This window comes from Microplitis mediator, chromosome 10 (genome assembly GCF_029852145.1).
Source record: "Microplitis mediator isolate UGA2020A chromosome 10, iyMicMedi2.1, whole genome shotgun sequence".
Taxonomy (NCBI): Eukaryota; Metazoa; Arthropoda; class Insecta; order Hymenoptera; family Braconidae; genus Microplitis; species Microplitis mediator.
In genome coordinates, this window is record NC_079978.1 from 14,935,439 (window position 1) to 14,958,989 (window position 23,551).

Genomic DNA, 23,551 nt, shown 5'->3' on the forward strand with positions numbered 1-23,551 from the left:
GGTTGCATCTTAAAGTTCCTTTATTGAGCTGTAATTTGCACTATGTTTCTTATTGTTTTGATAACTTTTTATACTACTTCGATTAATTTCAAAATTTTTTACAAAATATGAAAAGTTTTTTTTCACTTCAGTGTTTGATGACTTTTGAGTAATAAATCATAGGTTATCTCGTTAATTGTATGCTCTGCTTAAAAAATCCGATAGATTCTTATAGCTGTATGTATAAGACCCTATACTCAACTATAGTACTTCTCATAGAACTCATTCATTCTTATAAAATCTCTATGGGAATTTATGAGAATCCATTGGATTCTATGAGATTTACTAAACAGGGTGTTGTAGCTTACCAAACGAGCTTATACTTTCACTCATAGCCTTTTATAATAAACAAAGATTATCCATTAATTTATTGAAATTTAGCTGTGGCATTTTTTATCCTATTTTTCATAAATTTATAGAACTATTTCATCCTGTTTAAAAGAAACTATTCAAAACGATCAAATTTTACTGCTATATAGATATACATTCCACTGAGTGAATCGCTTTGTTTAATCAAGAAAATGTCGATTATAGCAGTGTAACGCTTTAAAAGTATCTTAACTTCTTTATTCAAGAGGTTATGTTCAATTTTGTTTAATTGACAGTGAAGAATACTACGATATATCAAGAACAATAATTACGTTAATTATAATAATCATATCACTATTTGACATATTTAAATAATCTTACTCAGCTATCTTAGACAATTTTGTTTTAGAGGATGTACAGTAAAAAATCTACTTCTATTTCAAATGCCGAATGGCCTTTTTTTCATCATCGCAAGTACTTGCTCAAAAAGAGAAAAGTTATCAGAAAATGGAAGTGAGCAGTTTATGGTATCTGATTTTTACTGTTTCTACTTATTCGAAAAATTGGTTCATGAGGTAGGAAAACTATATCAAAATCAATCCTCGTTTCAGTCCAACTGACTTTACACGGTTAGTTTCAGATAATCAAAGCTAAACAGAGTTTAATTACACCTTTCATCTCGGGTAACGCTTCTTACTTTCATTATTGATGAATGTTGTATATATTCCATTAGAGAGTTTCAGGCGTCGAGTTCGATTTTAATAAAGTCTTTTTCAGTCTCTAAAAGTCACACATAAGAAGTTGATGGAAGTTTAGTCGATTGTGGAAATTTATTTTTAAAATAAAGTCAATCTTGTGTTTGAATTTTTATCTGAGTAATAAGATATTGGGCGGACTGTGATACGAATGTCATTCACGCCCACTCGTAAAACCTGACTGTACTCAGCTATTGATTCTAGATCTTCAGTTCGGGACCGATTTTATAAGACTTAACATCACTTGGAATGTTATTAATAATTTCATTAAATTAATTGTTATATTGTATTATGTAAATGCTTATATTCCTTACAATAATGAAATTTAAAGTGTTGTGGTTAATATTTTTGCTATTACTATTATGCAAATCATTTTGTGATGCTTGGATGGACGAAAGGTTATTTTAATAAATATTTGCACATTTTAATTCAAATAAATATATTTAAATTGTTATTTTTTTTTAGACCTGTTTTGGAATCTGTTGACGGAAATCTCATTATTTCAAGTGCAAAAGATAGAAATATTACGATTAAAATTTTAGGACACGGATATTTCAATATTGATGACATCGATTTATTGCATGTTGCCGTTTCGGTAACTTAACAGTTTTATTGAATATCGGTTATTGTTTTCAATATGATAATGAATGAAATTAATGTTGAATGATTTAATCACTAGGCAAGAACTGCATCACGTTTAGTTGAACAGTGGCGCGATGGGTTTTTAAAAGATTTAGTACAAAAAGTACAGAAGGCTGATCACGCGATCAATGGTCCATATGGATTACAAAGACGTTTAAATATTTTAGAATACGGTATTGATACATCATCAAATTCTTCTGGTTCACGGTTTCCGGCCCCGTCGAATGACGTAATTAAGTTTAGCCGTTTTTCTTACTGGATAATTATTTTGAAAATTATTTCATCACAAAATTTTTTTTTAGAATTATCCTATTGATGATGTGACCAAATCAACCCTTCACACACTAAATGATCGAGTAAGTTTGTATTTACTTTAAACATGAAACTATTATTATATAGTTATTACGAAATGATAAATTTTTTGTATATCATACATTTGATATTAGGTTCGACGAATAGAAGGGCGATTGCGAACAATTTCATCAAAACTACGGCAAAATCAATGTACAAGTAATCCATGTTTGAATGGAGGTACTTGTATAAGAGTGTATGATAATTTTCAGTGTATATGTCCTTCTTTTTGGGAGGTAAACAATTTTTTGTATGTTCTTATATTTTAATTTTTCTAAAAAAAAAAAAAAAATTTAATAAATTTTTTTTTTTTTTTTTGAGCAATTGAATATATATTAAAAAAATACTTCACAGGGCTCTAACTGTGGTATTGACGTAAATGAATGTGCAAGATTCATGGGAACAGATTTAGGTTGTCAGAATGGAGCGACTTGTACAAATCTTCCTGGATCTTATCGGTTTGTTTAAGTCCAAAGCTAAAACATTTATACCGTTAATTTGTGTTGAAATCATCCGTTATAAGTATTAATATTATTATAATAAAATTATTTTCAGCTGTTCATGTACATCAGGTTGGTACGGAGTTGATTGTACTTCAAACACAATGGCTTGTAATGCTCAAAATTCTCACACATTATGTGGTGATCATGGGACATGTGTTTCTACCGGAACAACTCGTGGTTATACTTGTTTATGTTCACAAGGATGGAAGTCAAATGGCGATGATCCTGCATGTACAATAGACATCGATGAATGTGCAGCAAAACATCCTCCTTGCTCAATTCAACCATATGTACCTTGTATTAATGTACCTGGGGATTTCTATTGTGGCAGTTGTCCAACTGGTTACACTGGAAATGGTCATTATTGTGCGGATATTGACGAATGCTCTTCAGATAATGGTGGATGCAGTATGATACCAAAAGTTCAATGCATCAATACAATGGTAATTAACATACCAAAGTGTTTTTTTTTAGTCTACCTAATTTTATTCGTAATTAAACTACCTAGGGATCAAGAGTATGTGGATCTTGTCCAACCGGTTATCAAGGTGATGGTGTTACATGTGTATTCGTTGGAACTTGTAGAATCAATAATGGAGGGTGTCATCCACTCGCAACCTGTATCGACAATCCTGGATACAATAATCTTCTTGTAGAGTGTCGTTGTCCGACTGGATTCTACGGTAGTGGAATCGGTCCCCAAGGGTGTCAGGCAGGCACTGTTAGTGATAACGGTCCTTGTGCAAGTAACCCATGTATTCATGGACATTGTATACCACATGATAATAATTTTATCTGCAGATGTAATTCTGATTATACAGGTAAATTACTTTTACTTGAAACTTCTTCTTAACTACTATTTAAACTATATTTTTGGTTTAAATTGATTGATACTTCAAATAAAGGAATTACGTGTGCTACACAAATAAATCCGTGCTCTCCGAATCCATGCAAAAATGAGGGAATTTGCACTCTAACAGAAACAAGAGCAATATCATGTGAATGTACAGCAACTTACTCGGGTCCTCGATGCGAAACGCCAAAAGAAGCTTGCGGAGGCGTAATTCGTGACTTATCCGGTACTTTAACGTATCCTTCAAGTGGTGTTACATATGGGCATGGTCTCAGCTGCGCTTTTATTTTAGCTACAAATAATTCTTTAGTTTTAAATGTTACTTTCACAAAGTTCGATTTGGAATCAACTCCTGGATGCCGACATGATTTTCTTCAAGTATACTTCTTCAATAATTTATGGTTTAATCATCAGTTTCAGAAAGTATTACGTGTTTTTTTTTTTTCAATTTCACCTATAGATACATGATGGAGGGAATGCTGGGAGTCATCAACTTGGAAGATTTTGTGGGAACAATTTACCATTAAATGGAAACATTATCTCCACTCACAATAGCGTATATTTGTGGCTTCACACAGACAATAGCATTTCCCGTACTGGATTTTCACTTTATTGGAATAGTATTAAACCTGTTTGTGGTGGATTATTGGATTCCGAACATGGAACAATTAGTTCACCTGGATCACCTGGAAGATATTCTCCGGATAGAGATTGTACGTGGCATGTTATGGTCCGTATGGGAAAACGGATTCAATTTCACTTCTTTACCATTATGATTGAAGAACATCCAACTTGTGATATGGACTATCTTGAAGTATAATTTCAATTTAAACACCTAATGTATTCATAAATTATATTGTTTTTATAACTTTGTGATAGATTACCGAAACTGTCAGCGATAGAGAAGTTCAACTGGGTATTTATTGTAATCATACTCATCCACCACCTCTTATTACTTCTGGCTCATTTGCAACAGTTCACTTCCATTCAGATGATCACGGTCAAGACTTAGGGTTTCAAATCACCTATTCAAGTATCGAAGGTATTCTCAACTCTTTGACCAAATTTACGCTCATGCCAAAAACTATATGACTAGAAACATTTTAGTGATTTTTGCAAGCTGTAAATAAATTTAAGTTAAAAAAACATTTTATAGCTTGAAATTTCTAGTTTCGATGCATTTTTATCAATAGTTTTTTAGAGATACGGCTATTGCGTAAGCATGAGAAATATCACGAGACAAAAATTTTCCTAATTTATTTTTGTTTGTTCCAAAGAGCCTACGGACCGAGGAAAAATTTTATCAGCTAAACCAAATCATAGTCGGTTAGCAAATTTATTCAGCTATAATTTATTTTTTTTTATTTAGCCTTGTGCGACAATTTGTCGCAGGGATATTAGCCTACAAACAAAAAATGACCCTTTTGGCTGTGATTATCGATCATCTCGGCTACCAATAATCGCAGGGTAAATTGGAGGGCGGCTTTGAAAACTTTAATAAATCCCCTACAAAAGACCCTTTCACCATTTTTTTGGAAAAATTTTTTTTTTTCATTTTCAATATCCATTAAAAATAAGTGCAACAAAATGACTTTTTTTGGTTTTTCAATAAATCAACTGCTACTTTGTAAAAATCGATTAAAATCCAAATGTTACCAGGTTTTTTAGCTTAATGTACCCCCTTAGACGCTGTAAATTTTTAAGTTGATCGATCGAATTGTTTTTCTGGGGTAATCGATCAAAGTCTTGCAAAACAATTAAAGAAAGAAGTTTGATTCCTTTAATTATTCAATCATTATCAAAATTAAAAAATAATTTTTCTTTACTTTTCTTCCATTTTTGCGTTAGTTACTCCCAAGGAAGGTATTCCAAGTGTCCCTCTCCGAATTCGATGAAACTGAGATAAGTTATTCTTCGTCAAAATGTGAGGGACACGTACTTTTTAACTTCCCGCTAAGAAAATTGAAAATTTTCAAAAATTCGGGAAGTTATTGGATTCGGTCGGAATTTCGAAAATCGAATTTCTATCATATCCTGACATTTCGAGGTTCTAGGATGTTATCCTGACTAATTTCAAGATGATGTCTGAGTGTATGTATTAGGGTGATTCGTTTTGGACGACTATTTTTTTTTTCACTGCCACTTGAAAATATTGTTATAGAGATGGAAAAAAATTCCCTGCAAGTTTCGGCCCTTAATTTTAATTTTAAGTACTTTATATTTAATTTTGAAGTTTTCCCATTTAAAATACATAGGAAAGTTGGGATTTTTTTTTAATTCTCTATAACTCAGCCGCATTTAAAGTTATCAGGTCGCCGTTTGCGGCGACTTTTAGGCAATTTGATACTCTTCAAAAGTCTCTTTAATAGTTTTACTCGGACTCTAATTGTTTTTTCTGTACTGGTTCTGAAAACAATTTTTTATCATAATAATTTGGGTTTTTAGTTGATATTAACTAAATAACGAAATTTACAGAAAAAGTGCAGATAACGATTTTTTAGGAAATTTTATTCGCTACAAAAAAGGTCCTTTTAGTTAAGTGGCTCAAGTTCTTCGTTCACGTGATATAGGGATTTTAGTAATTTTGTAAATAAAATATTTGTCAAAAAATTACACCAAATGATATTTTATTTCAATTTTAAATCAGTAAATAATTTTCCTTTCATTAACTTAATCCTATCATTAAAATCAGAAGGGTCAAATTGATGAACTTCGGAAAAATTTTTGACAAATATTTTATTTAGAAAATTACTAAAATCCCTATATCACGTGAACGAAGAACTTAAGCCACTTAACTATGAAGACCTTTTTTGTAGCGAATAAAATTTCCTAAAAAATCTTAATCTGCACTTTTTCTGTAAATTTCGATATTTAGTTAATATCAACCAAAAACCCAACTTATTATTAAAAAAATTATTTTCAGAACCAATACAAAAAAAAAACAATTAGAGTCCGAGTAAAACTATTAAGAAGACTTTTGAAGAGTATCAAATTGCCTAAAAAATGCCGCAAACGGCGACCCGATAACTTGAAATGCGGCTGAGTTATAGAGAATTAAAAAAAATCCCAACTATCCTGTGTATTTTAAACGGGAAAACTTCAAAATCAAATATAAAGTACTTAAAATTAAAATTAATGGCTGAAACTTGCAGGGAATTTTTTTTTCATCTCTATAACAATATTTTTAGGTGGGAGTGAAAAAAAAAAATAGTCGTTCAAAACTAATCACCCTAGTATGTATGTATGAATGTATGTATGTATGTATGTATGTATGTACGTATGTATGTATGTATGTATGTATGTATGTATGTATGTATGTATGTATGTATGTATGTATGTATGTATGTATGTATGTATGTATTTATGTATGTATGTATGTATGTATGTATGTATGTATGTACGTATGTAAGTAGCTCTGTTTTTTGAACGGAAGACGCGATTTTGATCGTCAAGGTGTCATTCGACGCGGCTTGTCAATATCTTGAAGCTGTGGAAAATTAAATTTTATCGGTAGGTCTCGTTCAGAGATATTCCAAAAATAAAATTTTTTTAAAAATGTTTTTTTTGGATAACTTTTAATGTGCTCAATGGATTGATTCCAAAATCGACTGGGCTCTAAAGCTTTATAAGCCGCGTTGAATACCACCTCAACCATCAAAATCGGTTAATTTGTTCAGAGAACCCGTTGTCGAAAGAATTAAAAAAAAATTTTTTTTTATTTTTTTTAAAATATCTCAAAAACGACTGAATGAATCGAATTCGAAATTCGATCAGGTTTAGAGCTTGATAAAACGCGTCAATTTCCTCCTCAACCGTCTTAGTCGGTTTATTCGTTTAAGAGATATTGTTGATGAAAGAAATAGTGAAAAACGTTTTTTTTCATATATCTACAAAAAAATTAAATCAATCGATTTTGAAATCTAATCAGTTCTAGACCTTAATAAACCACGTTGATTTCCACCTTAACCATCTCAATCGGTCAATTCGTTTGAGAAATATCGTTGGAGAAAAAATGGTGAAAAACGTTTTTTTTTCTCAAAAATAACAGCACACAAAAATATTTTCAAGCTCGAAGAGCTCGAAAATGTACTCACAATAATCTTTTCGAGGTTCTTGAGCTCGAAAACAGCGGGAAGTTTTATGGCTGGCCCGCAGGGTCAACTGATAGACCGATTTCTTTTTTTTTAGCTAAGGAAAAACATATCTTGGGGGTGAAACCAGCTCTCAAACTTTAGACTCCAAAGGGGTGTTTTTTAAGTTTCGTATACTTGCAGTTCAAATAATCGAATAGGACCAACGGCATCATTTTCGGGGTGAAAAATAATGAAAAGTGCAATTGGTGTTATAATAAATAAATAAATAGAACAAAAGTTATGAAGGTTGAAATTCACAAAACTTTTATTTAAAAAAAACTATCCAATCGATTTTATCAAAACGAACGGTGATTGAAAGAAGAAAAACAAAGTAGAGGAAACGTCTTTTTAGGGTTTTCCGAGAAATCAAGTTTAGAAGGTGAACAACCCCTAAGTCCATCTACATGACCAACATGAAAACATCAATATTTTATTAGCGTTAGTTTTAATTAATCGAAAATTATTTATTCATACAGTTTTAGAAACGAGGACATAATAATAATATTATTTTCTTATATTTTACTTACCGTCTTATTTCTACCTTTTAAATTCTACGTGAACGATATGCCAGGTCGCCATCCCTGATTTTGCTGCCACTGAAATATGTTATTCTACTTAAAAGTCCTAAAAGACTTGAACTTCCGAAAAGTAGAAAGAAACAGTAGATACGATTTTTGGTGTTAAAAATATATACATGTATATTAGGGTGAGCCAAAAAAACCTACCTATCGAATTTACGTCTTAAAATGGACCTGTATATCGAGAAAAAAATTCTCCCATTGGGCAAAATTTTTAGCTCAATTTTAAAAGGTGTCGGTAGCCATTTGAAATTTCCTATTTAAATAACATGCAAAAAAATTTTTTTTGATTAAAAATATTATAACTTTTGAACCATGTGAGACAATAATTCGGCTCTAGAATATTTTTGTAGGGCATTAAATTTCTTAAAAGAAAGTCCTAAAAGTCGAATTTGTAAACTTGATATTTCGTATACTAACAGACTATCAAAGTCTAGAGTAAACAAAATAATACAAATTTAAGGCTTTATTTGGATTTTCCAAATACTTTTCTTTTATTGTGATCGATAAAAAAATATTATTTCTTACAACGTGGATATTTTTAGTGATTTCATTGCACTACATGTAGAACAAATTTTCTCGTATTATTGATATTTTTAATAATAAGCATTAAATTTGTATGATTTTGTTTACTAGACTTTGATAGTCTGTTAGTATACGAAATATCAAGTTTACAAATTCGACTTCCAAGACTTTCTTTTAAGAAATTTAATGCCCTACAAAAATATTCTAGAGCCGAATTTTTGTCTCACATGGTTCAAAAGTTATAATATTTTTAATCAAAAAAAATTTTTTTGCATGTTATTTAAATGGGAAATTTCAAATGGCTACCGACACCTTTTAAAATTGACCTAAAAATTTTGCCCGATAGGAGAATTTTTTTCTCGATATACAGGTCCTTTTTAAGTCGTAAATTCGATTGGTAGGTTTTTTTGGTTCACCCTAATATACATGTATATATTTTTAACACCAAAAATCGTATCTACTATTCGGAAGTTCTAGTCTTTTAGGACTTTTAAGTAGAATAACATATTTCAGTGGCAGCAAAATCAGGGATGGCGACCTGGCATATCTTTCATGTAGAATTTAAAAGGTAGAAATAAGACAGTAAGTAAAATATAAGAAAATGATATTATTATTATGTCCTCGTTTCTAAAACTGTATGAATAAATAATTTTCGATTAATTAAAACTAACGCTAATAAAATATTGATGTTTTCATGTTGGTCATGTAGATGGACTTAGGGGTTGTTCACCTTCTAAACTTGATTTCTCGGAAAACCCTAAAAAGACGTTTCCTCTACTTTGTTTTTCTTCTTTCAATCACCGTTCGTTTTGATAAAATCGATTGGATAGTTTTTTTTAAATAAAAGTTTTGTGAATTTCAACCTTCATAACTTTTGTTCTATTTATTTATTTATTATAACACCAATTGTACTTTTCATTATTTTTTACCCCGAAAATGATGCCGTTGGTCCCATTCGATTATTTGAACTGCAAGTATACGAAACTTAAAAAACACCCATTTGGAGTCTAAAGTTTGAGGGCTGGTTTCACCCCCATGATGTTTTTCCTCAGCTAAAAAAAAAAGTCCCTCAGATTTTGACGAAGAATAACACATCTCAGTTTCATCGAAATCAGAGAGGGACACTTGGGATACCTTCCTTATAAGAGATCGATGACACCGGCACACAAAAAAAATTAAGTAGAATGTGCATTTGACCGGACCTACCTACGGGTACGTATTTTAGTCCGCTGAATCCGAATTCGAGGTCAGCTTGACCCCTACACCCTCGAAATTTCGAGAAAACTTCAGAAAACCGTAAAAATGATGAAAATCGGCAGTTATAATGATAAAAAATTTTTTGGAACTAAACTAAGCGTGATTTTCATGTATTTCGATCCGCTGAATATGAATCGAAACTTTATTGAGACCACGAGCCGTTTTAAATGTAAAAAAATCACACAAACCCTCCAAAATTCCGAAAAAAGCAATTTTTTTGGTTTTTTTACTCTCGTTTTTGACTTTTGAAGACTTATAATTGCTTGTGCCTGTAACCAGGGCACCTCCACGTGGTGACGGTGGGCAACAGAACCATCTGGCAGAGTCCCTGGGTTAACGGTGTGTGTGCCGTTAACCCAGGGACAGGAGTAATTTATTTTAGGCATTAAATCATGTTCAATCAATTGTTTTTCTGTTATGAATGGTAATTTTTACAATTTTTTCGAATTTTTCCAGCTTTAGAGGGTGAATAGACTAAAAAAATTAAGATACGATTTGAAGACATCAAAAGATATAAAATTTTATCTGAATTGGACCAGAAGAAGTTTTTTTACCATGAAAACTATATTTTTTCGGAATTTTCGAGAGTTTTGTGTGATTTTTTCACATTTAAAATGGCTCGTGGTCTCAATAAAGTTTCGATTCATATTCAGCGGATCGAAATACATGAAAATCACGCTTAGTTTAGTTCTAAAACATTTTTTTATCATTAAAACTGCCAATTTTCATCATTTTTATGGTTTTTTGAAGTTTTTTCGAAATTTCGAGGGTGTAGGGGTCAAACTGACCTTGAATTCGGATTAAGCGGAACAAAATACGTACCCGTAGGTAGGTCTGGTCAAATGCACGTTCTACTTAATTTTTTTTGTGTGCCGGTGTGATCAAAGTCAAAAAGATCTTTTTTTGTTTGTAGGCTAATATTTCTGCGAAAATATGTCGTACAAGGCTTCAAAAAGAAAATTTAAACTAAGTATATTTTCTAACTGACCTATGCATTGGCCTTATTTCTCGAAAGTGGTTGAAATTGCTCATGTTTACGCAATAGCCGTCACTTTGAAAAATTTTGAATTAAAGTGCATCGAAGCTAAAAATTTTCAGCTCTAAAATGCTTTTTTAAAATCTCGATACGATTATTCTTTACAAAGTTACAGCCTTGCGAAAGTCGCGGAAAAATTTATAAAATTTTTCTATTTCTTCAATTTTTCGCATACGTTTATTTAAAACTATGTTACCTTATCTAGGAATTCCTGGTTGTGGAGGAGTGTACACTGCGGCTCAAGATATTATCTCTTCCCCAACTGATCAATCATCTTATTTACCTAACATGTTATGTGAGTGGAAAATTCAGTTACCAATTGGTGAAAAAATTAGAATTACTTGGACTACTTTTGATCTCGAAGAGTCAGATAGTTGTTTATTTGACTACCTTCAGGTAAAAATCTTTGATCTATTTATTATTTTTCTATCTTAATTTGTTTTCTTCTAGTGATTTATGATAATAACGTTTAGTTTTATTAAGAAACTTATTAAACTAATCCAGAAATACATATTTAATAGTTGAAAATTATATAATTCTTGAGCAACTTTTGAAAGTTTACAATTTGAGATGAAATTTTTAAGAGATCATTTATTTGGTATGTGTTAATATTGGTCGTAATTATAAATATGACAAATGAGTTTTCAGCCGCTTTCCCTTCCCATATATATATATATATATATATATATATATATATATATATATATATATTAGGGAATATATATATATAAGGGAATATATATATATGGGGCATTCCATACCAAATCGGCCACTTTTTGAGGTCACCCCCTCCGATATTTTTGAAAAATTTATATGTTTTGGAGGCTGATAAAAAACGCTCTCATGAATTTTTTCAAATTTTTTTGACTACTCGTTTCCAAGATACCGATTTTTTTCAAAATACGAGGTTTTTTTTTTGAAACGGTTATAACTTCGCGAAAAGTACACCAATCGGATCGTTTTTTTTTTTTAAATCTTCGTTTTTGAATGTTCTTTCAAGAAAATAACACGTTTTTATTCTTAATCAATTCCTTCATTGTTTATTTTAAGTTTGAAGCAAAAAAAATGTTTTTTGGAAATGTATGCCCCCTTCGATTTTTTTGAAAAAATTCTCAAAAAAACTTGGATGAATTTAGAAAATTTTTAGACCAATCCGATCGTGGACAAACAATTCGTTCTATTTTTTTTCTTTATTCGAAAAAAGTTTTTTTCCCTAAATATTGTTTTTCGACTTAATTTGACCAATGGACATTCTCAGATCGGTCTATTTAGATGCTATGATTTTTTTTTAACTACTGTGCCGTTCGGAGTATACTATTTTTGGAAGTTTTTCTACTCATTCAATAAATAAATTTTAAAAATCAACTAAGAACTACTTATGAGTTATCTTTATGACCTAGGAGAAGTGGTACGTGGCCTTATTGGGACGATAGCCAATAAGGAACAAAAAATACCCAGGAAAGGATAGTAAATGAAATTGATCCGAATTTGAACCCCAAAGTAATAAACGAAGTTTATTTTTTTTGACGCTTAAACAATTTGTGAATTTCGAATTCAGTTGAATTTTAGTATTGTTTTACAAGTAAACTTCCATCTCCATTTGGTATCACGAAATGAAGTTTAATAGAACAGCAATGACAAAAGGAACTCAAAAACTTCATTGTGTGATACAAATTGACAATGGAAGTTTACTGTCAATTTGTGTAATTTTGATATATTTATTTCACGGAAAAAAGCAACAAAATGCACCGTTTTCAATATTTTTCTTGGATATTTTATATGTTATCGCTCTGATCCGGGTCAAAACTCATTTAAATCATTATTTCGATCACTGACATTAATTTCTGTATCAATACATGTATTTAATTGAACATAATTGGGAATAAAAATTGAAATACGCTTGTTTATTAGTGATTTTCGATTCATAAATTTCCAAGCTCAAAGAGCTCGTGCATTCACATTGATGATTTCGAGCTCCTAGAGCTTAAAAACAGCGAGGAGTTTTAGGGCTGGTCCGCAGTGCTAACTGATGGCCAGATTTTTTTTCATAAAACTGACTGCCCGGGAAAAAATGATTTTGCCTAATCATATATGATTATATATGTTCATATATGATTATATATGATCATATATGATTATATATAATCATATATGAAGTTATATATAATCATGCATGATTATATATGGGGTCATATATAATTATATATAATTATATATGACCCCATACATAATTAGATCTGATCATACCTGGCTGTTATAAGCCCATATATAAGTCTATATATAATCAGATCTGATTATATATAAGTCTATATATAATTAGATCTGATCAGATCTGATTATATATAAGTCTATGTATAATTAGATATGATCATACCTGACTGTTATGACCCAATATATAATCATACATAAGTCTATATATGATCAGATCTATTTATATATAAGTCTATATATAGTTAGATCTGATCATACCTGGCTGTTATGACCCCATATATAATCATGTACGAGTCTATATATGATCAGGTCTGATCATATATGAGTCTATATATAATTAGATATAATCATACCTGGCTGTTATAACTCCATATATAACCATATATGAGTCTATATATTATCAGATCTGATCATCTATAAGTCTATACATGATTAGATCTGATCAGACATGATTGATACAAACCCATATATAATTAGATATAGGCCTATATATAATTAGATCTGATCAGACGTGACTGATATAAACCTATATGTAGTTATATATGTCTATGATTAAATCTGATCAGATTTCATTGATATGAAACCTATAAATATTTAAATATATATATATATATATATATATATATATATATATATATATATATATTAGGGTGGGCCAAAAAAAGTGACTATTTTTTTTTCTTTAGTTACAGTGAAAATATTGTTTGAGATGATGAAAAAAAAATTCTATTAAAATTTGAGCTCTTAATATTAATATTAAGAGGTGCCTATTTGCAATTCTCCATTTCCCATTTAAATAACATGGGAAAAAAAATTTTTTATTTTTTTATTTTTCTAGCTCGGCATTCGCACGTAATATAAATGAGTCCGTAGCATATTCTTGTAGAGAATTTAACGCTCTACAAAAGAGGTCTCTTATCATTTTTTGATAAATCCATCCATTCGAAAGTTATCGGAGCTGGAAGTCAAATCTATAATAAATTTCCAGATATTTTTACTTTTGCAGCAAAACTATCAGACTTATCAAAAAATGTCATAGGATCTTTTTATAGACAATTTTATTTCCTACAAATTAGTTGAAATAAAGTTCATTCAAATTCCGCATTGTTTTTAAGTTATTTTCATTTTAATCTTAAGTTCTCAGAATAGAGTAGAAGACTATTATTTTTACGAGCTTGGCATTAAAATGAAAATAACTAGAAAACAATGCGGTATTTCAAAGAACTTCATTGAAAATAATTTGTAGGGAATAAAATTGTCTATAAAAAAAATTCTATGACATTTTTTGATAAGTCTGATAGTTTCGCTGGAAAGGTAAAAAGATCTGGAAATTTATTATAGATTTGACTTCCAGCTCCGATAACTTTCAAATGGATGGATTTATCAAAAAATGATAAGAGACCTTTTTTGTAGAGCGTTAAATTCTCTATAAGAATATGCTATGGACTCATTTATATGACGTGCAAATGCCGAGCTAGAAAAATAAAAAAATAAAAAATTTTTTTTCCCATGTTATTTAAATGGGAAATGGAGAATTGCAAATAGGCACCTCTTAATATTAATATTAAGAGCTCAAATTTTGATAGAATTTTTTTTTCATCATCTCAAACAATATTTTCACTGTAACCAAAGAAAAAAAGAATAGTCACTTTTTTTGGCCCACCCTAAAATATATATAAAATAATATGACAATTTTTTAATATCAATGTTATTAAATTTTTATTCTGTCAACTATCAATCAAACTTAAATCCCCAATACTTAAAAAATGTTCAAAGGTTTCGGCAGTAATTTAAAAGTATAAAGTATCAATTTGATTATTTGAGTTAAGTAATGCCATAAACGTTTCTTAATTGTAAGTGTATAACAGACTAGAGGATCAGACTACAAACCATCGATAACCAAAGTTAAGCTACATCGGTGTTGGACATTAATTGGATGGGTGACTTCGTAGTAATAATTGTCGATGGTTATTAATTTTTTTTTTTTTTTTTTATTTAATTTTAACCGACATTGATATTGATGAAGACAATAAATCCTAATTAAACTACTTAATTAATAATTTACAGATATTCTAAATGAGATTCTAAAAATGACTATATTCGTTCATGCATGATTATATATAATCATATATGATCATGTATAAACAGATCAAGTTATGTATGATCAGACCTGGCCAATTTTTGGATTTGATCATATATAGACAATTATGCATGATCATATATGATTAGGCAAAATCATTTTTTCCCGGGTGTTATGGGGCTAGCCAGGATATTAACAATTGACTCTACGCTTCGTTATTACCACCTCCAATTTTTTTTTACGTGAAAAAGTGCGAAAAACTAAGGATATTTAAGGATTGCACGGTTAATCCTAGGATATTGATATCGATAGTCCAAAAAAATATATATAGTCATTTAATAGTACAAAAATTCTACTCAAGCCGGCTGGTGAACATTAATATATATATATATATATATATATATATATATATATATATATATATATATATATATATATATATATATATATATATTGAGACAAATCGCTTTTCGTCTTCGCGATTTTTACCAGCAGCCACCAGAATTCGCGGGTTGAACCCTGGCTTAGGCTGGCCTCTAACAAATTTTATTTTACTTGGACAGAGCAGTGGGCTGGGGTTCTTGCAAAGCAAAGACCCGCACTTATTCAAACTCGGCAACGTATGAGAAAACTTATCAACTTACCTCACGGCTTATAAAATTATAGAATATTCTTATTGATGGTCAAATTACTATTTGTAACTTAATTAATATTTATTTTATCAGACTATTTAATAATATTACCAGTAAAATAGGAAATAAGTAGGATGAACAGTGATAGATGGAATAAAAGGAATTAATCAGAATTCTTTGCAAGTTTATTGCCAATTATAATAATCAAAATTACTTACAAGAAAGTGCAAACGCTGGATGTAATGTAAACAGATACGTGGCACAGTATAATTTTATATCGCGAATATATCGCCGGTAACGTACAGTAATATTTAATGGAACTAACTTTGTTTATAATAATCAGTAAACTTGGACAGTAAAGTATATCGCAAGAGAATTGCTATTAATACAACTATAACGCAAGTTAATTTCCCGATTTACAAAGTAGTTATCCGTATTAACAAAGTCGCAAATAAATTGCTAGTATATGACAGTAAAACTCAATTATACGTCTTATCACTAATTGATCCAGGATCGAAGTGAAGTTCAATCACCGTAGGGTCTTAGGGCTGAGTTTTTGGGCTCGCTCCCCACTTCCCCTCACGGTCATGCGTTGAGGTGATAACTAGTCATGTGACCATGGCACTATGACTAGCTTTAGGTGGTTTCAGACGGCAACGAGACGGGGAAAAATGAGAACCGCAAGGCTGAGGGAGAAGATGACAATTCACATTGTCTCAATATATTAGGGTGAGCCAAAAAAACCAACCTATCGAATTTACGTCTTAAAAAGACCTATATATCGAGAAAAAAATTCTCCCATTGGGCAAAATTTTTAGCTCAATTTTAAAAGGTGTCGGTAGCCATCTGAAATTTCCCATTTAAATAACATTCAAAAAAAATTTTTTTTGATTAAAAATATTATAACTTTTGAACCATGTGAGTCAAAAATTCGGTTCTAGGATATTCTTGTAGGGCATTATATTTCTTAAACGAAAGTCCTAGGAGTCGAATGTGTAAACTTGATATTTCGTATACTTACAGGCTCTCAAAGTGTAGAGTAAACAGAACCATACAAATTTAAGGCTTTATTTGGATTTCCCAAATACTTTTCTGTCATTGTGATCGATAACAAAATATTATTTGTAACAACGTGGATGTTGTTGGTGATTTCATGGCACTACATGTAGCACAAATTTTCTCGTAGTATTGATATTTTTTATAATAAGCCTCAAATTTGCATGATTCTGTTTACGCTAGACTTTGATAAGGGTAAGTTTTGAATAAGCGAAAAAACCTTCAAATTGAATTAAAAAATAAATAAGTATGTAAATAACTTATTATTTCTATTTCTCGTGAAAAAAAATTTCACTAATTGATAGTGAAAAAATCAAGAAGCTTTATCATTAATATTTAAGGGTCGTTCGGGAACGCCCAAAAGACAGCACTCGGAAACATTCAAAATTCTTAAGCGAGGTTTAAATATTTAAATTTTGGGCTTAAATTTTCAGCGTAGTCATGATTTCACAAATATGAACTATTACTGCCATAAAAAAAAAAAAAAATTCGAAATAAAAAAGTCAATTTTCTATCATTTTTGATATTTTTAAAATTCGTGAGCGACCTCTTGAAAATTTTTTATCGAGCTGATTTTTGGAGAGGCTTCTTAAAACATCGTCAACTAACAAATTTTCATGCGAGATCGAAAAAAACAAAAAATAGTCGGTATTTTTGTGCCACCCTAATACATATATATATATGCTTTTTTTTATGTGTAGATTTTTGAAGGACCTGATATGGACTCTCCAACTTTAGGGACCTTTTGTGGTAGTAATTTACCTTCAACAATGGAACTGGATTCAAACGTTGCATTGATAGTTTTTAAAAGTGATTGGAGTAATGAACATACAGGTTTCAAATTGCAATATGAAACGTCTTGTGGTGGTGAATTCCACGAGCCATCCGGAATAATAAAGTCACCATATTATCCAAATCATTACCCAGGTGCTAGAACCTGTCATTTTATGATAGTTCAACCACCAGGTAAAGGGATTGTCTTAGATATAGTTGACATGGACATTGAAGGTTCGTCTTTTATCGATTGTTATTTCGATCATTTGGAAATTCATGATGGAGATAGTGAAAATTCAACAATTCTTGCTAATCTTTGTGGTGATGAAGAAAAAATACCAAGTGATTCAATATATTCATCACTAAATTATATGTATCTCAAGTTTGAAGCCGATGCGAGTATTCATGGCCGAGGTTTTCTTGCAAACTATACTACTGTAAACCGAAGTATATAAATAATGACATTGTTTAAATTTTGTTAATTTATAATAATAAGTTTATAAAGTAAATTTCAATTTTCAAGGATGTGGTGGACTTCTTAAACTAAATAATGGAGAAATTCGTAGTCCATCCGATTCAAGTGGATACGCAAATGATGAAGAGTGCACATGGAATATTCAAGCACCACCAGGAAATGTTATCCAACTTACATGGGTATCATTTGATTTAGAGTATCACGACAAGTGCTTAACTGATTATGTTAAACTTTTAGAGAACTATGAAGGAACAGTTGTTGAAGTTGGCAGGTAATAAAAAATCAGTTTTTTCTAAAAATAAATATTTCATTAATATTTGTTAACTTTACATGAATATCGATTTTCCACATAGTAACAAAAATTAAAGAATAATTTTCATTAACAACGCAATGAGAAAAATATAAGTTTTATGCGATTAATCGAGATGTTGCGCTGGACTTTGATTCAAACAATTTTAAAAATACAGTACTAATTTTTTTTAAAACTTAATTAGTTTTGAATAATTATGATGAAAACTTTCCATATCTTTTTAAAACATACCCGACTAGAATTTTTCATAAGGGCCTGACGAGGTCCTTATCGGGTTAACCTTATTTCAAATAAGGTCCCGATCAGGGTATTCTGACGAGGATCCTGATATGGATGTAACGCTTAAGACCCATGAGGTCCTCATCGGGATTGCCTTATCAGGACCTTACCAGGATATCCTCATCAAATCCTTATCAGGATTGCCTTATTACTAATTATTTTAAAAAAAATATTAAATTGCAAAAAAAATAAGAGAATTTTAATTCGATCGATAATGTTATCTATCGTATTGAGAGCATTAATTAGAGGAAGTAAACATATTTTTTATTGATGAAAAAATCCCGATGACTGCTGGGCTCGAACCTGCGTCCTTCCGATTCAAAGTCCTCGATGCTATCCACTGCGCTGGCATACACATGTAATTTTGAAAGTGTAAATATAATATTCATTATGATGGCAAAGAATAACTGATGAAGAAGTAAAAAATCTGTGCTGCAATGATTGACGTAATTTTGATATAATATTCTTTTGTACTTTGTTTAATTTTTAGCCTGTAAATGGAATATTCAAAGGGATGGGATAACTTTTTTTTGAATAAAGATATCCTGACGAGATCCTGATTAGGAACTCGTCAGGTTGACCCGATGACAAATAACTTTCTCTTGAATAGGGATATCCTGATAAGGCCCTGATCAGGAACTCGTCAGGTGGACCTGATGGCAAATAACTATTTTTTGAATAAGGATATCCTGATGAGGTCCTGACAAGGAACTTGTCAGGTTGACCCGATAGTAAATAACTTTTTTTTTAAAAAAGATATCCTGACGAGGTCGTGATTAGGAACTCGTCAGGTTGACCCGATGACAAATAACTTTCTCTTGAATAGGGATATCCTGATAAGGCCCTGATCAGGAACTCGTCAGGTGGACCTGATGGCAAATAACTATTTTTTGAATAAGGATATCCTGATGAGGTCCTGACAAGGAACTTGTCAGGTTGACCCGATGGTAAATAACTTTTTTTTTAATAAAGATATCCTGACGAGGTCGTGATCAGGAACTCGTCGGGTTGACCCGATGGCAAATAACTTTTTTTTGAATAGGGATATCCTGATGAGGTCCTGATCAGGAACTCGTCGGTTGGACCTGATGGTAAATAACTATTTTTTGAATGAGGATATTCTCATGAGGTTCTGACAAGGAACTTGTCAGGTTGATCCGATGGCAAATAACTTTTTTTTGAATAAGGATATCCTGACGAGGTCCTGATTAGGAACTCGTCAGGTTGACCTGATGGCAAATAACTTTTTTTTTTAATATGGATATCCTGATGAGGTCCTGACAAGAAACTTGTCAGGTTTGCCCTAATAAGGCAAACCTTATATTAACCTGATAAGGTCCTTATGGTACTTCAGGCAAATCAGGAAGAAATTCTAGTCGGGATATTAACCGATTGACTTTGAGAAATTCGTTTCGGGCGAAGGTAGGGGAAACTAAATCGATGCCAGCGTGAGCTACGGATAATTTTGCTACTTAAGGACGATATATACTGGTCATCAGAACTTTCCGGAAAAAACAAAGTCTCTGCAACAAACATGCTTGCTGTCCCAGTACTACTCTACTCTTTCGGTGTCCTTAAATGGACCCGAAAAGAGCTTAGAGATCTCGATATCAAGACACGCAAAGTCATGAACATCAATCGGAGCATGCACCCTAAGTCCTCAGTCACCAGATTATACCTTTCCCGGTACATCGGAGGGAGAGGTCTACAGAGCTTGGAGTGTCTACATGATCGTTTGGTTTTGGGTCTAACATACGAAGTTGTCAATTTCACAGCAGATGAGAACGACTTCCTTATGCAGATTGTTCATAGTCATGAGAATCTGCAGAAGGGAGCGTTCTTATATAAGGCAGCAAGGTACGCGGCAAAATCCCTCGGTCTCGGAAGAGTAAACCCTCTTATTGAACTGCCTAAGGAGGAATTTAAGAGTGTCGTCAGGAATGCTGAGCAGCAAAAACTGCTCAGTACACACATGGACAAGTCTATGCACAGCGTGTTCTTTAAACACGTGCGTCATCATGGCTTGTCCACCCAGCTGACGTTTTCCTTCTTTAAGTCAGCTGGCCTGATGTCCGAGACCGAAGGATATATTTTTGCCTGCCAAGATGGTGTAATCAATACCCTCGAATACCGTGCGAAAGTACTCCAGATGCAGCTACCCGACACATCGTGTAGGGTGTGTAAGCAACATCCTGAGACGCTTATGCATCTCTTGTCAGCATGTCCTGTGCTGGCAAGAAGTGCATACATCCAGCGTCACAATGCTGCTCTGCGAGTGCTTTATTACCATCTAAGACATACGCACGGTATCGACAAAACACCAGTGCTGCCTTATCTGCCAGGAGATATTCCGCAAGTTGTTGAGAATGACCGTTGCCGTATTTATTGGAACGTGCCATTCGCAACAACTCGGAAAATAGATCACAACAAACTTGATATTGTGCTCTTCGATAAAACCACTCGTGACATTTATGTCATCGAGTTCTCAGCACCTGCTGAGTATAACATCACGGTTAAAGAAGAGCACAAACACGAGATATATCAGGATCTCCTGTTCGAAATTGGCAAACTTCACCCAGGTTACCGTGTCAAACTTGTCGTCCTCATTGTTGGCGTCCTAGGAGGGATAAAGCAGTCGTTTGTGTCTGCACTGGCTAGAATACCAACTTGTTCAGCGCAAGTTGAGTTTCTGGCATCGCGGATGCAAAAGGCTGTTATTCTCGGGTCCCTCCGTCTCCTAAGGCAACGAAACTTGGCCTGCTGCGCATGCTAATCATCTTGTTGATGAAGCATCGCAGCAGTAACGATTTGGCGCTCAGCTGAGGCCCTCGGTAGAGTCGGACTACCGAGGATAACCCCCTGAGCAATTAACTAAAAAAGAAACAATAATAATAATTATATTATATTATATGATATTATTATTATTATTATTATTATTAAAAATAAAATCCTGTTCCTAGTCGGGTTCGAACCTCCATCCCTAGGCACGGTACAAGAAAAATAATTATTATTATTTGAATTGTTATTATTATTCGACGCCTGGTTTGAATGTAATCCTGTTAAAATGGGACAAAACTCCACTATTTACAGTCAAACCAGGCGTCCAGTCCATATGGTATTTTATAGAGCAGACTCTCTCTTGACCACTCAATTTTCTGAGAATTGTTAGAAAAAAATACAATTTAAACAGGTCTGATTTTTCGACTCGGGAGCTCTTAATTAAATGGTCCAAGTTCCTTGTTTACGTAATATAGAGATTTCAGTAATTTTGTAAATAAAATATTTATCAAAAAATTCCACCAAATGCTATTGAATTTCAATTTCAAACCAGTAAATAAATTTCCTTTCATTAATTTAATTCAGTCATTAAAATCAGAAGGGGTCAAATTGATGAACTTCGGAAAAATTTTTGACAAATATTTTATTCACAAAATTACTAAAATCCCTATATCACGTGAACGAAGAACTTGAGCCACTTAACTAAGAGTGTCTTTTTTGTAGCGAATAAAATTTCCTAAAAAATCGTTATCTGCACTTTTTCTGTAAATTTCGTTAGTTAGTCAATATCGACTATAAACCCAAATTATTTAAAAAAAAATTATTTTCAGAACCAATACAGTGTAACAGGGTAAAGTAGATTCCAATGACTATTTATTAAGATCTAAATTTGGATTTGTCCACGGTCGATAACGGGTCCTAATTATAACCCGGTTTATTAAATTGAGTGATTCGACATGTCACCGGGTGTCGCTAATCAGTGAGACCCCGAAAATCTGTCCCTCTCTTTGGCTAATTAATTTAGTAGGGATGAGTTTTCCGGGGGTGAATCGAAGAGTTATAAGGGAGTGCAGTGCCAAAAATCAACAGAGTGAGTCGGACGACCGAAGGCGATGGACGCCTAAGTGAAAGTTAGTGAACGACTAGAGTGATTGGACGCATCATCTACACCATTCTATACGAGGCAAGACGAGGACCTTAATAATCTGGAGCGTGAACAAATCGGACAATCGGGAACCAGAAGAGCAGATTTACCTGTAAGGAAAATTGAACGACAGTTGGAGGAATAGCTGGACATCAGCTACAAGTCTCATCTGGTTGTTGCTGTAAAATTCATCAAGGTAAAATTATAATTAATTAAGGCCGAATTTATATTCCAATGGCAGAATTAATTATAATTAATTTAATTAATATCGTTCCGTTGGTTCTCGCGTATATAAATTGGAAGTTGTAGGCCTTTGGCCATTACAACCACGCGCCTCGTCTTCTCAAAAGTTTTCGCGCCGCTCTTATTCGCCATCTTGTCTATAACTCTGAATTATTTTATCCGAGGCCTTCGGCTGGAATAAAATAATTTTCCCGCGTAAATAACTAACTAAATAAATTATTCGATAACGTCAGTAAATTAATTGAGGCCGGAATTTATTCCAGTGGCTGGATTAATTCATGAATAAACTTTATTTTACTTGAATCCGTCAGTAAAATTCAGGACCCGAGTAACGCCAACTCAATGGCCGAATTTCTAGTCAATTCATAACGTAATTCTAGTCGTGATTTAATTATAAATTAATTTTAAGTTAATTAATTAAAATATCTAAATAAAATGAAGTCATAAAAATGAAGTCATAAATCATCATGTGATATATTGTTATTGAGTAAAATGGAAAGAAACGGATTATTTTATTGTGAAGTAAATTAATGTATAAAAAGAGTGGCAAATTAACTAGTGGTAAAATTATTAGTGGAAAATTATAAG

At 32.1% G+C, this 23,551-nt stretch overlaps 1 protein-coding gene across 2 annotated transcripts in view; it reads left to right on the top strand.

Annotated features, from left to right (window-relative positions):
* The first annotated feature begins 1,331 nt into the window (after positions 1 to 1,331).
* Positions 1,332 to 23,551, top strand: part of LOC130675578 (cubilin-like) — a 97,451-nt gene continuing 75,231 nt past the window's right edge. For both annotated transcript variants that reach the window (XM_057481348.1, XM_057481349.1), the window contains exons 1-14: positions 1,332 to 1,501; positions 1,569 to 1,698; positions 1,783 to 1,974; positions 2,048 to 2,101; positions 2,192 to 2,332; positions 2,451 to 2,554; positions 2,652 to 3,042; positions 3,108 to 3,420; positions 3,505 to 3,830; positions 3,913 to 4,266; positions 4,332 to 4,494; positions 11,187 to 11,377; positions 17,662 to 18,181; positions 18,258 to 18,480. In XM_057481348.1, the coding sequence (XP_057337331.1) occupies positions 1,401 to 1,501; positions 1,569 to 1,698; positions 1,783 to 1,974; positions 2,048 to 2,101; positions 2,192 to 2,332; positions 2,451 to 2,554; positions 2,652 to 3,042; positions 3,108 to 3,420; positions 3,505 to 3,830; positions 3,913 to 4,266; positions 4,332 to 4,494; positions 11,187 to 11,377; positions 17,662 to 18,181; positions 18,258 to 18,480 (3,203 nt within the window). In that variant the 5' untranslated portion in view covers positions 1,332 to 1,400. The remainder of the gene's footprint in view (positions 1,502 to 1,568; positions 1,699 to 1,782; positions 1,975 to 2,047; positions 2,102 to 2,191; positions 2,333 to 2,450; positions 2,555 to 2,651; positions 3,043 to 3,107; positions 3,421 to 3,504; positions 3,831 to 3,912; positions 4,267 to 4,331; positions 4,495 to 11,186; positions 11,378 to 17,661; positions 18,182 to 18,257; positions 18,481 to 23,551) is intronic.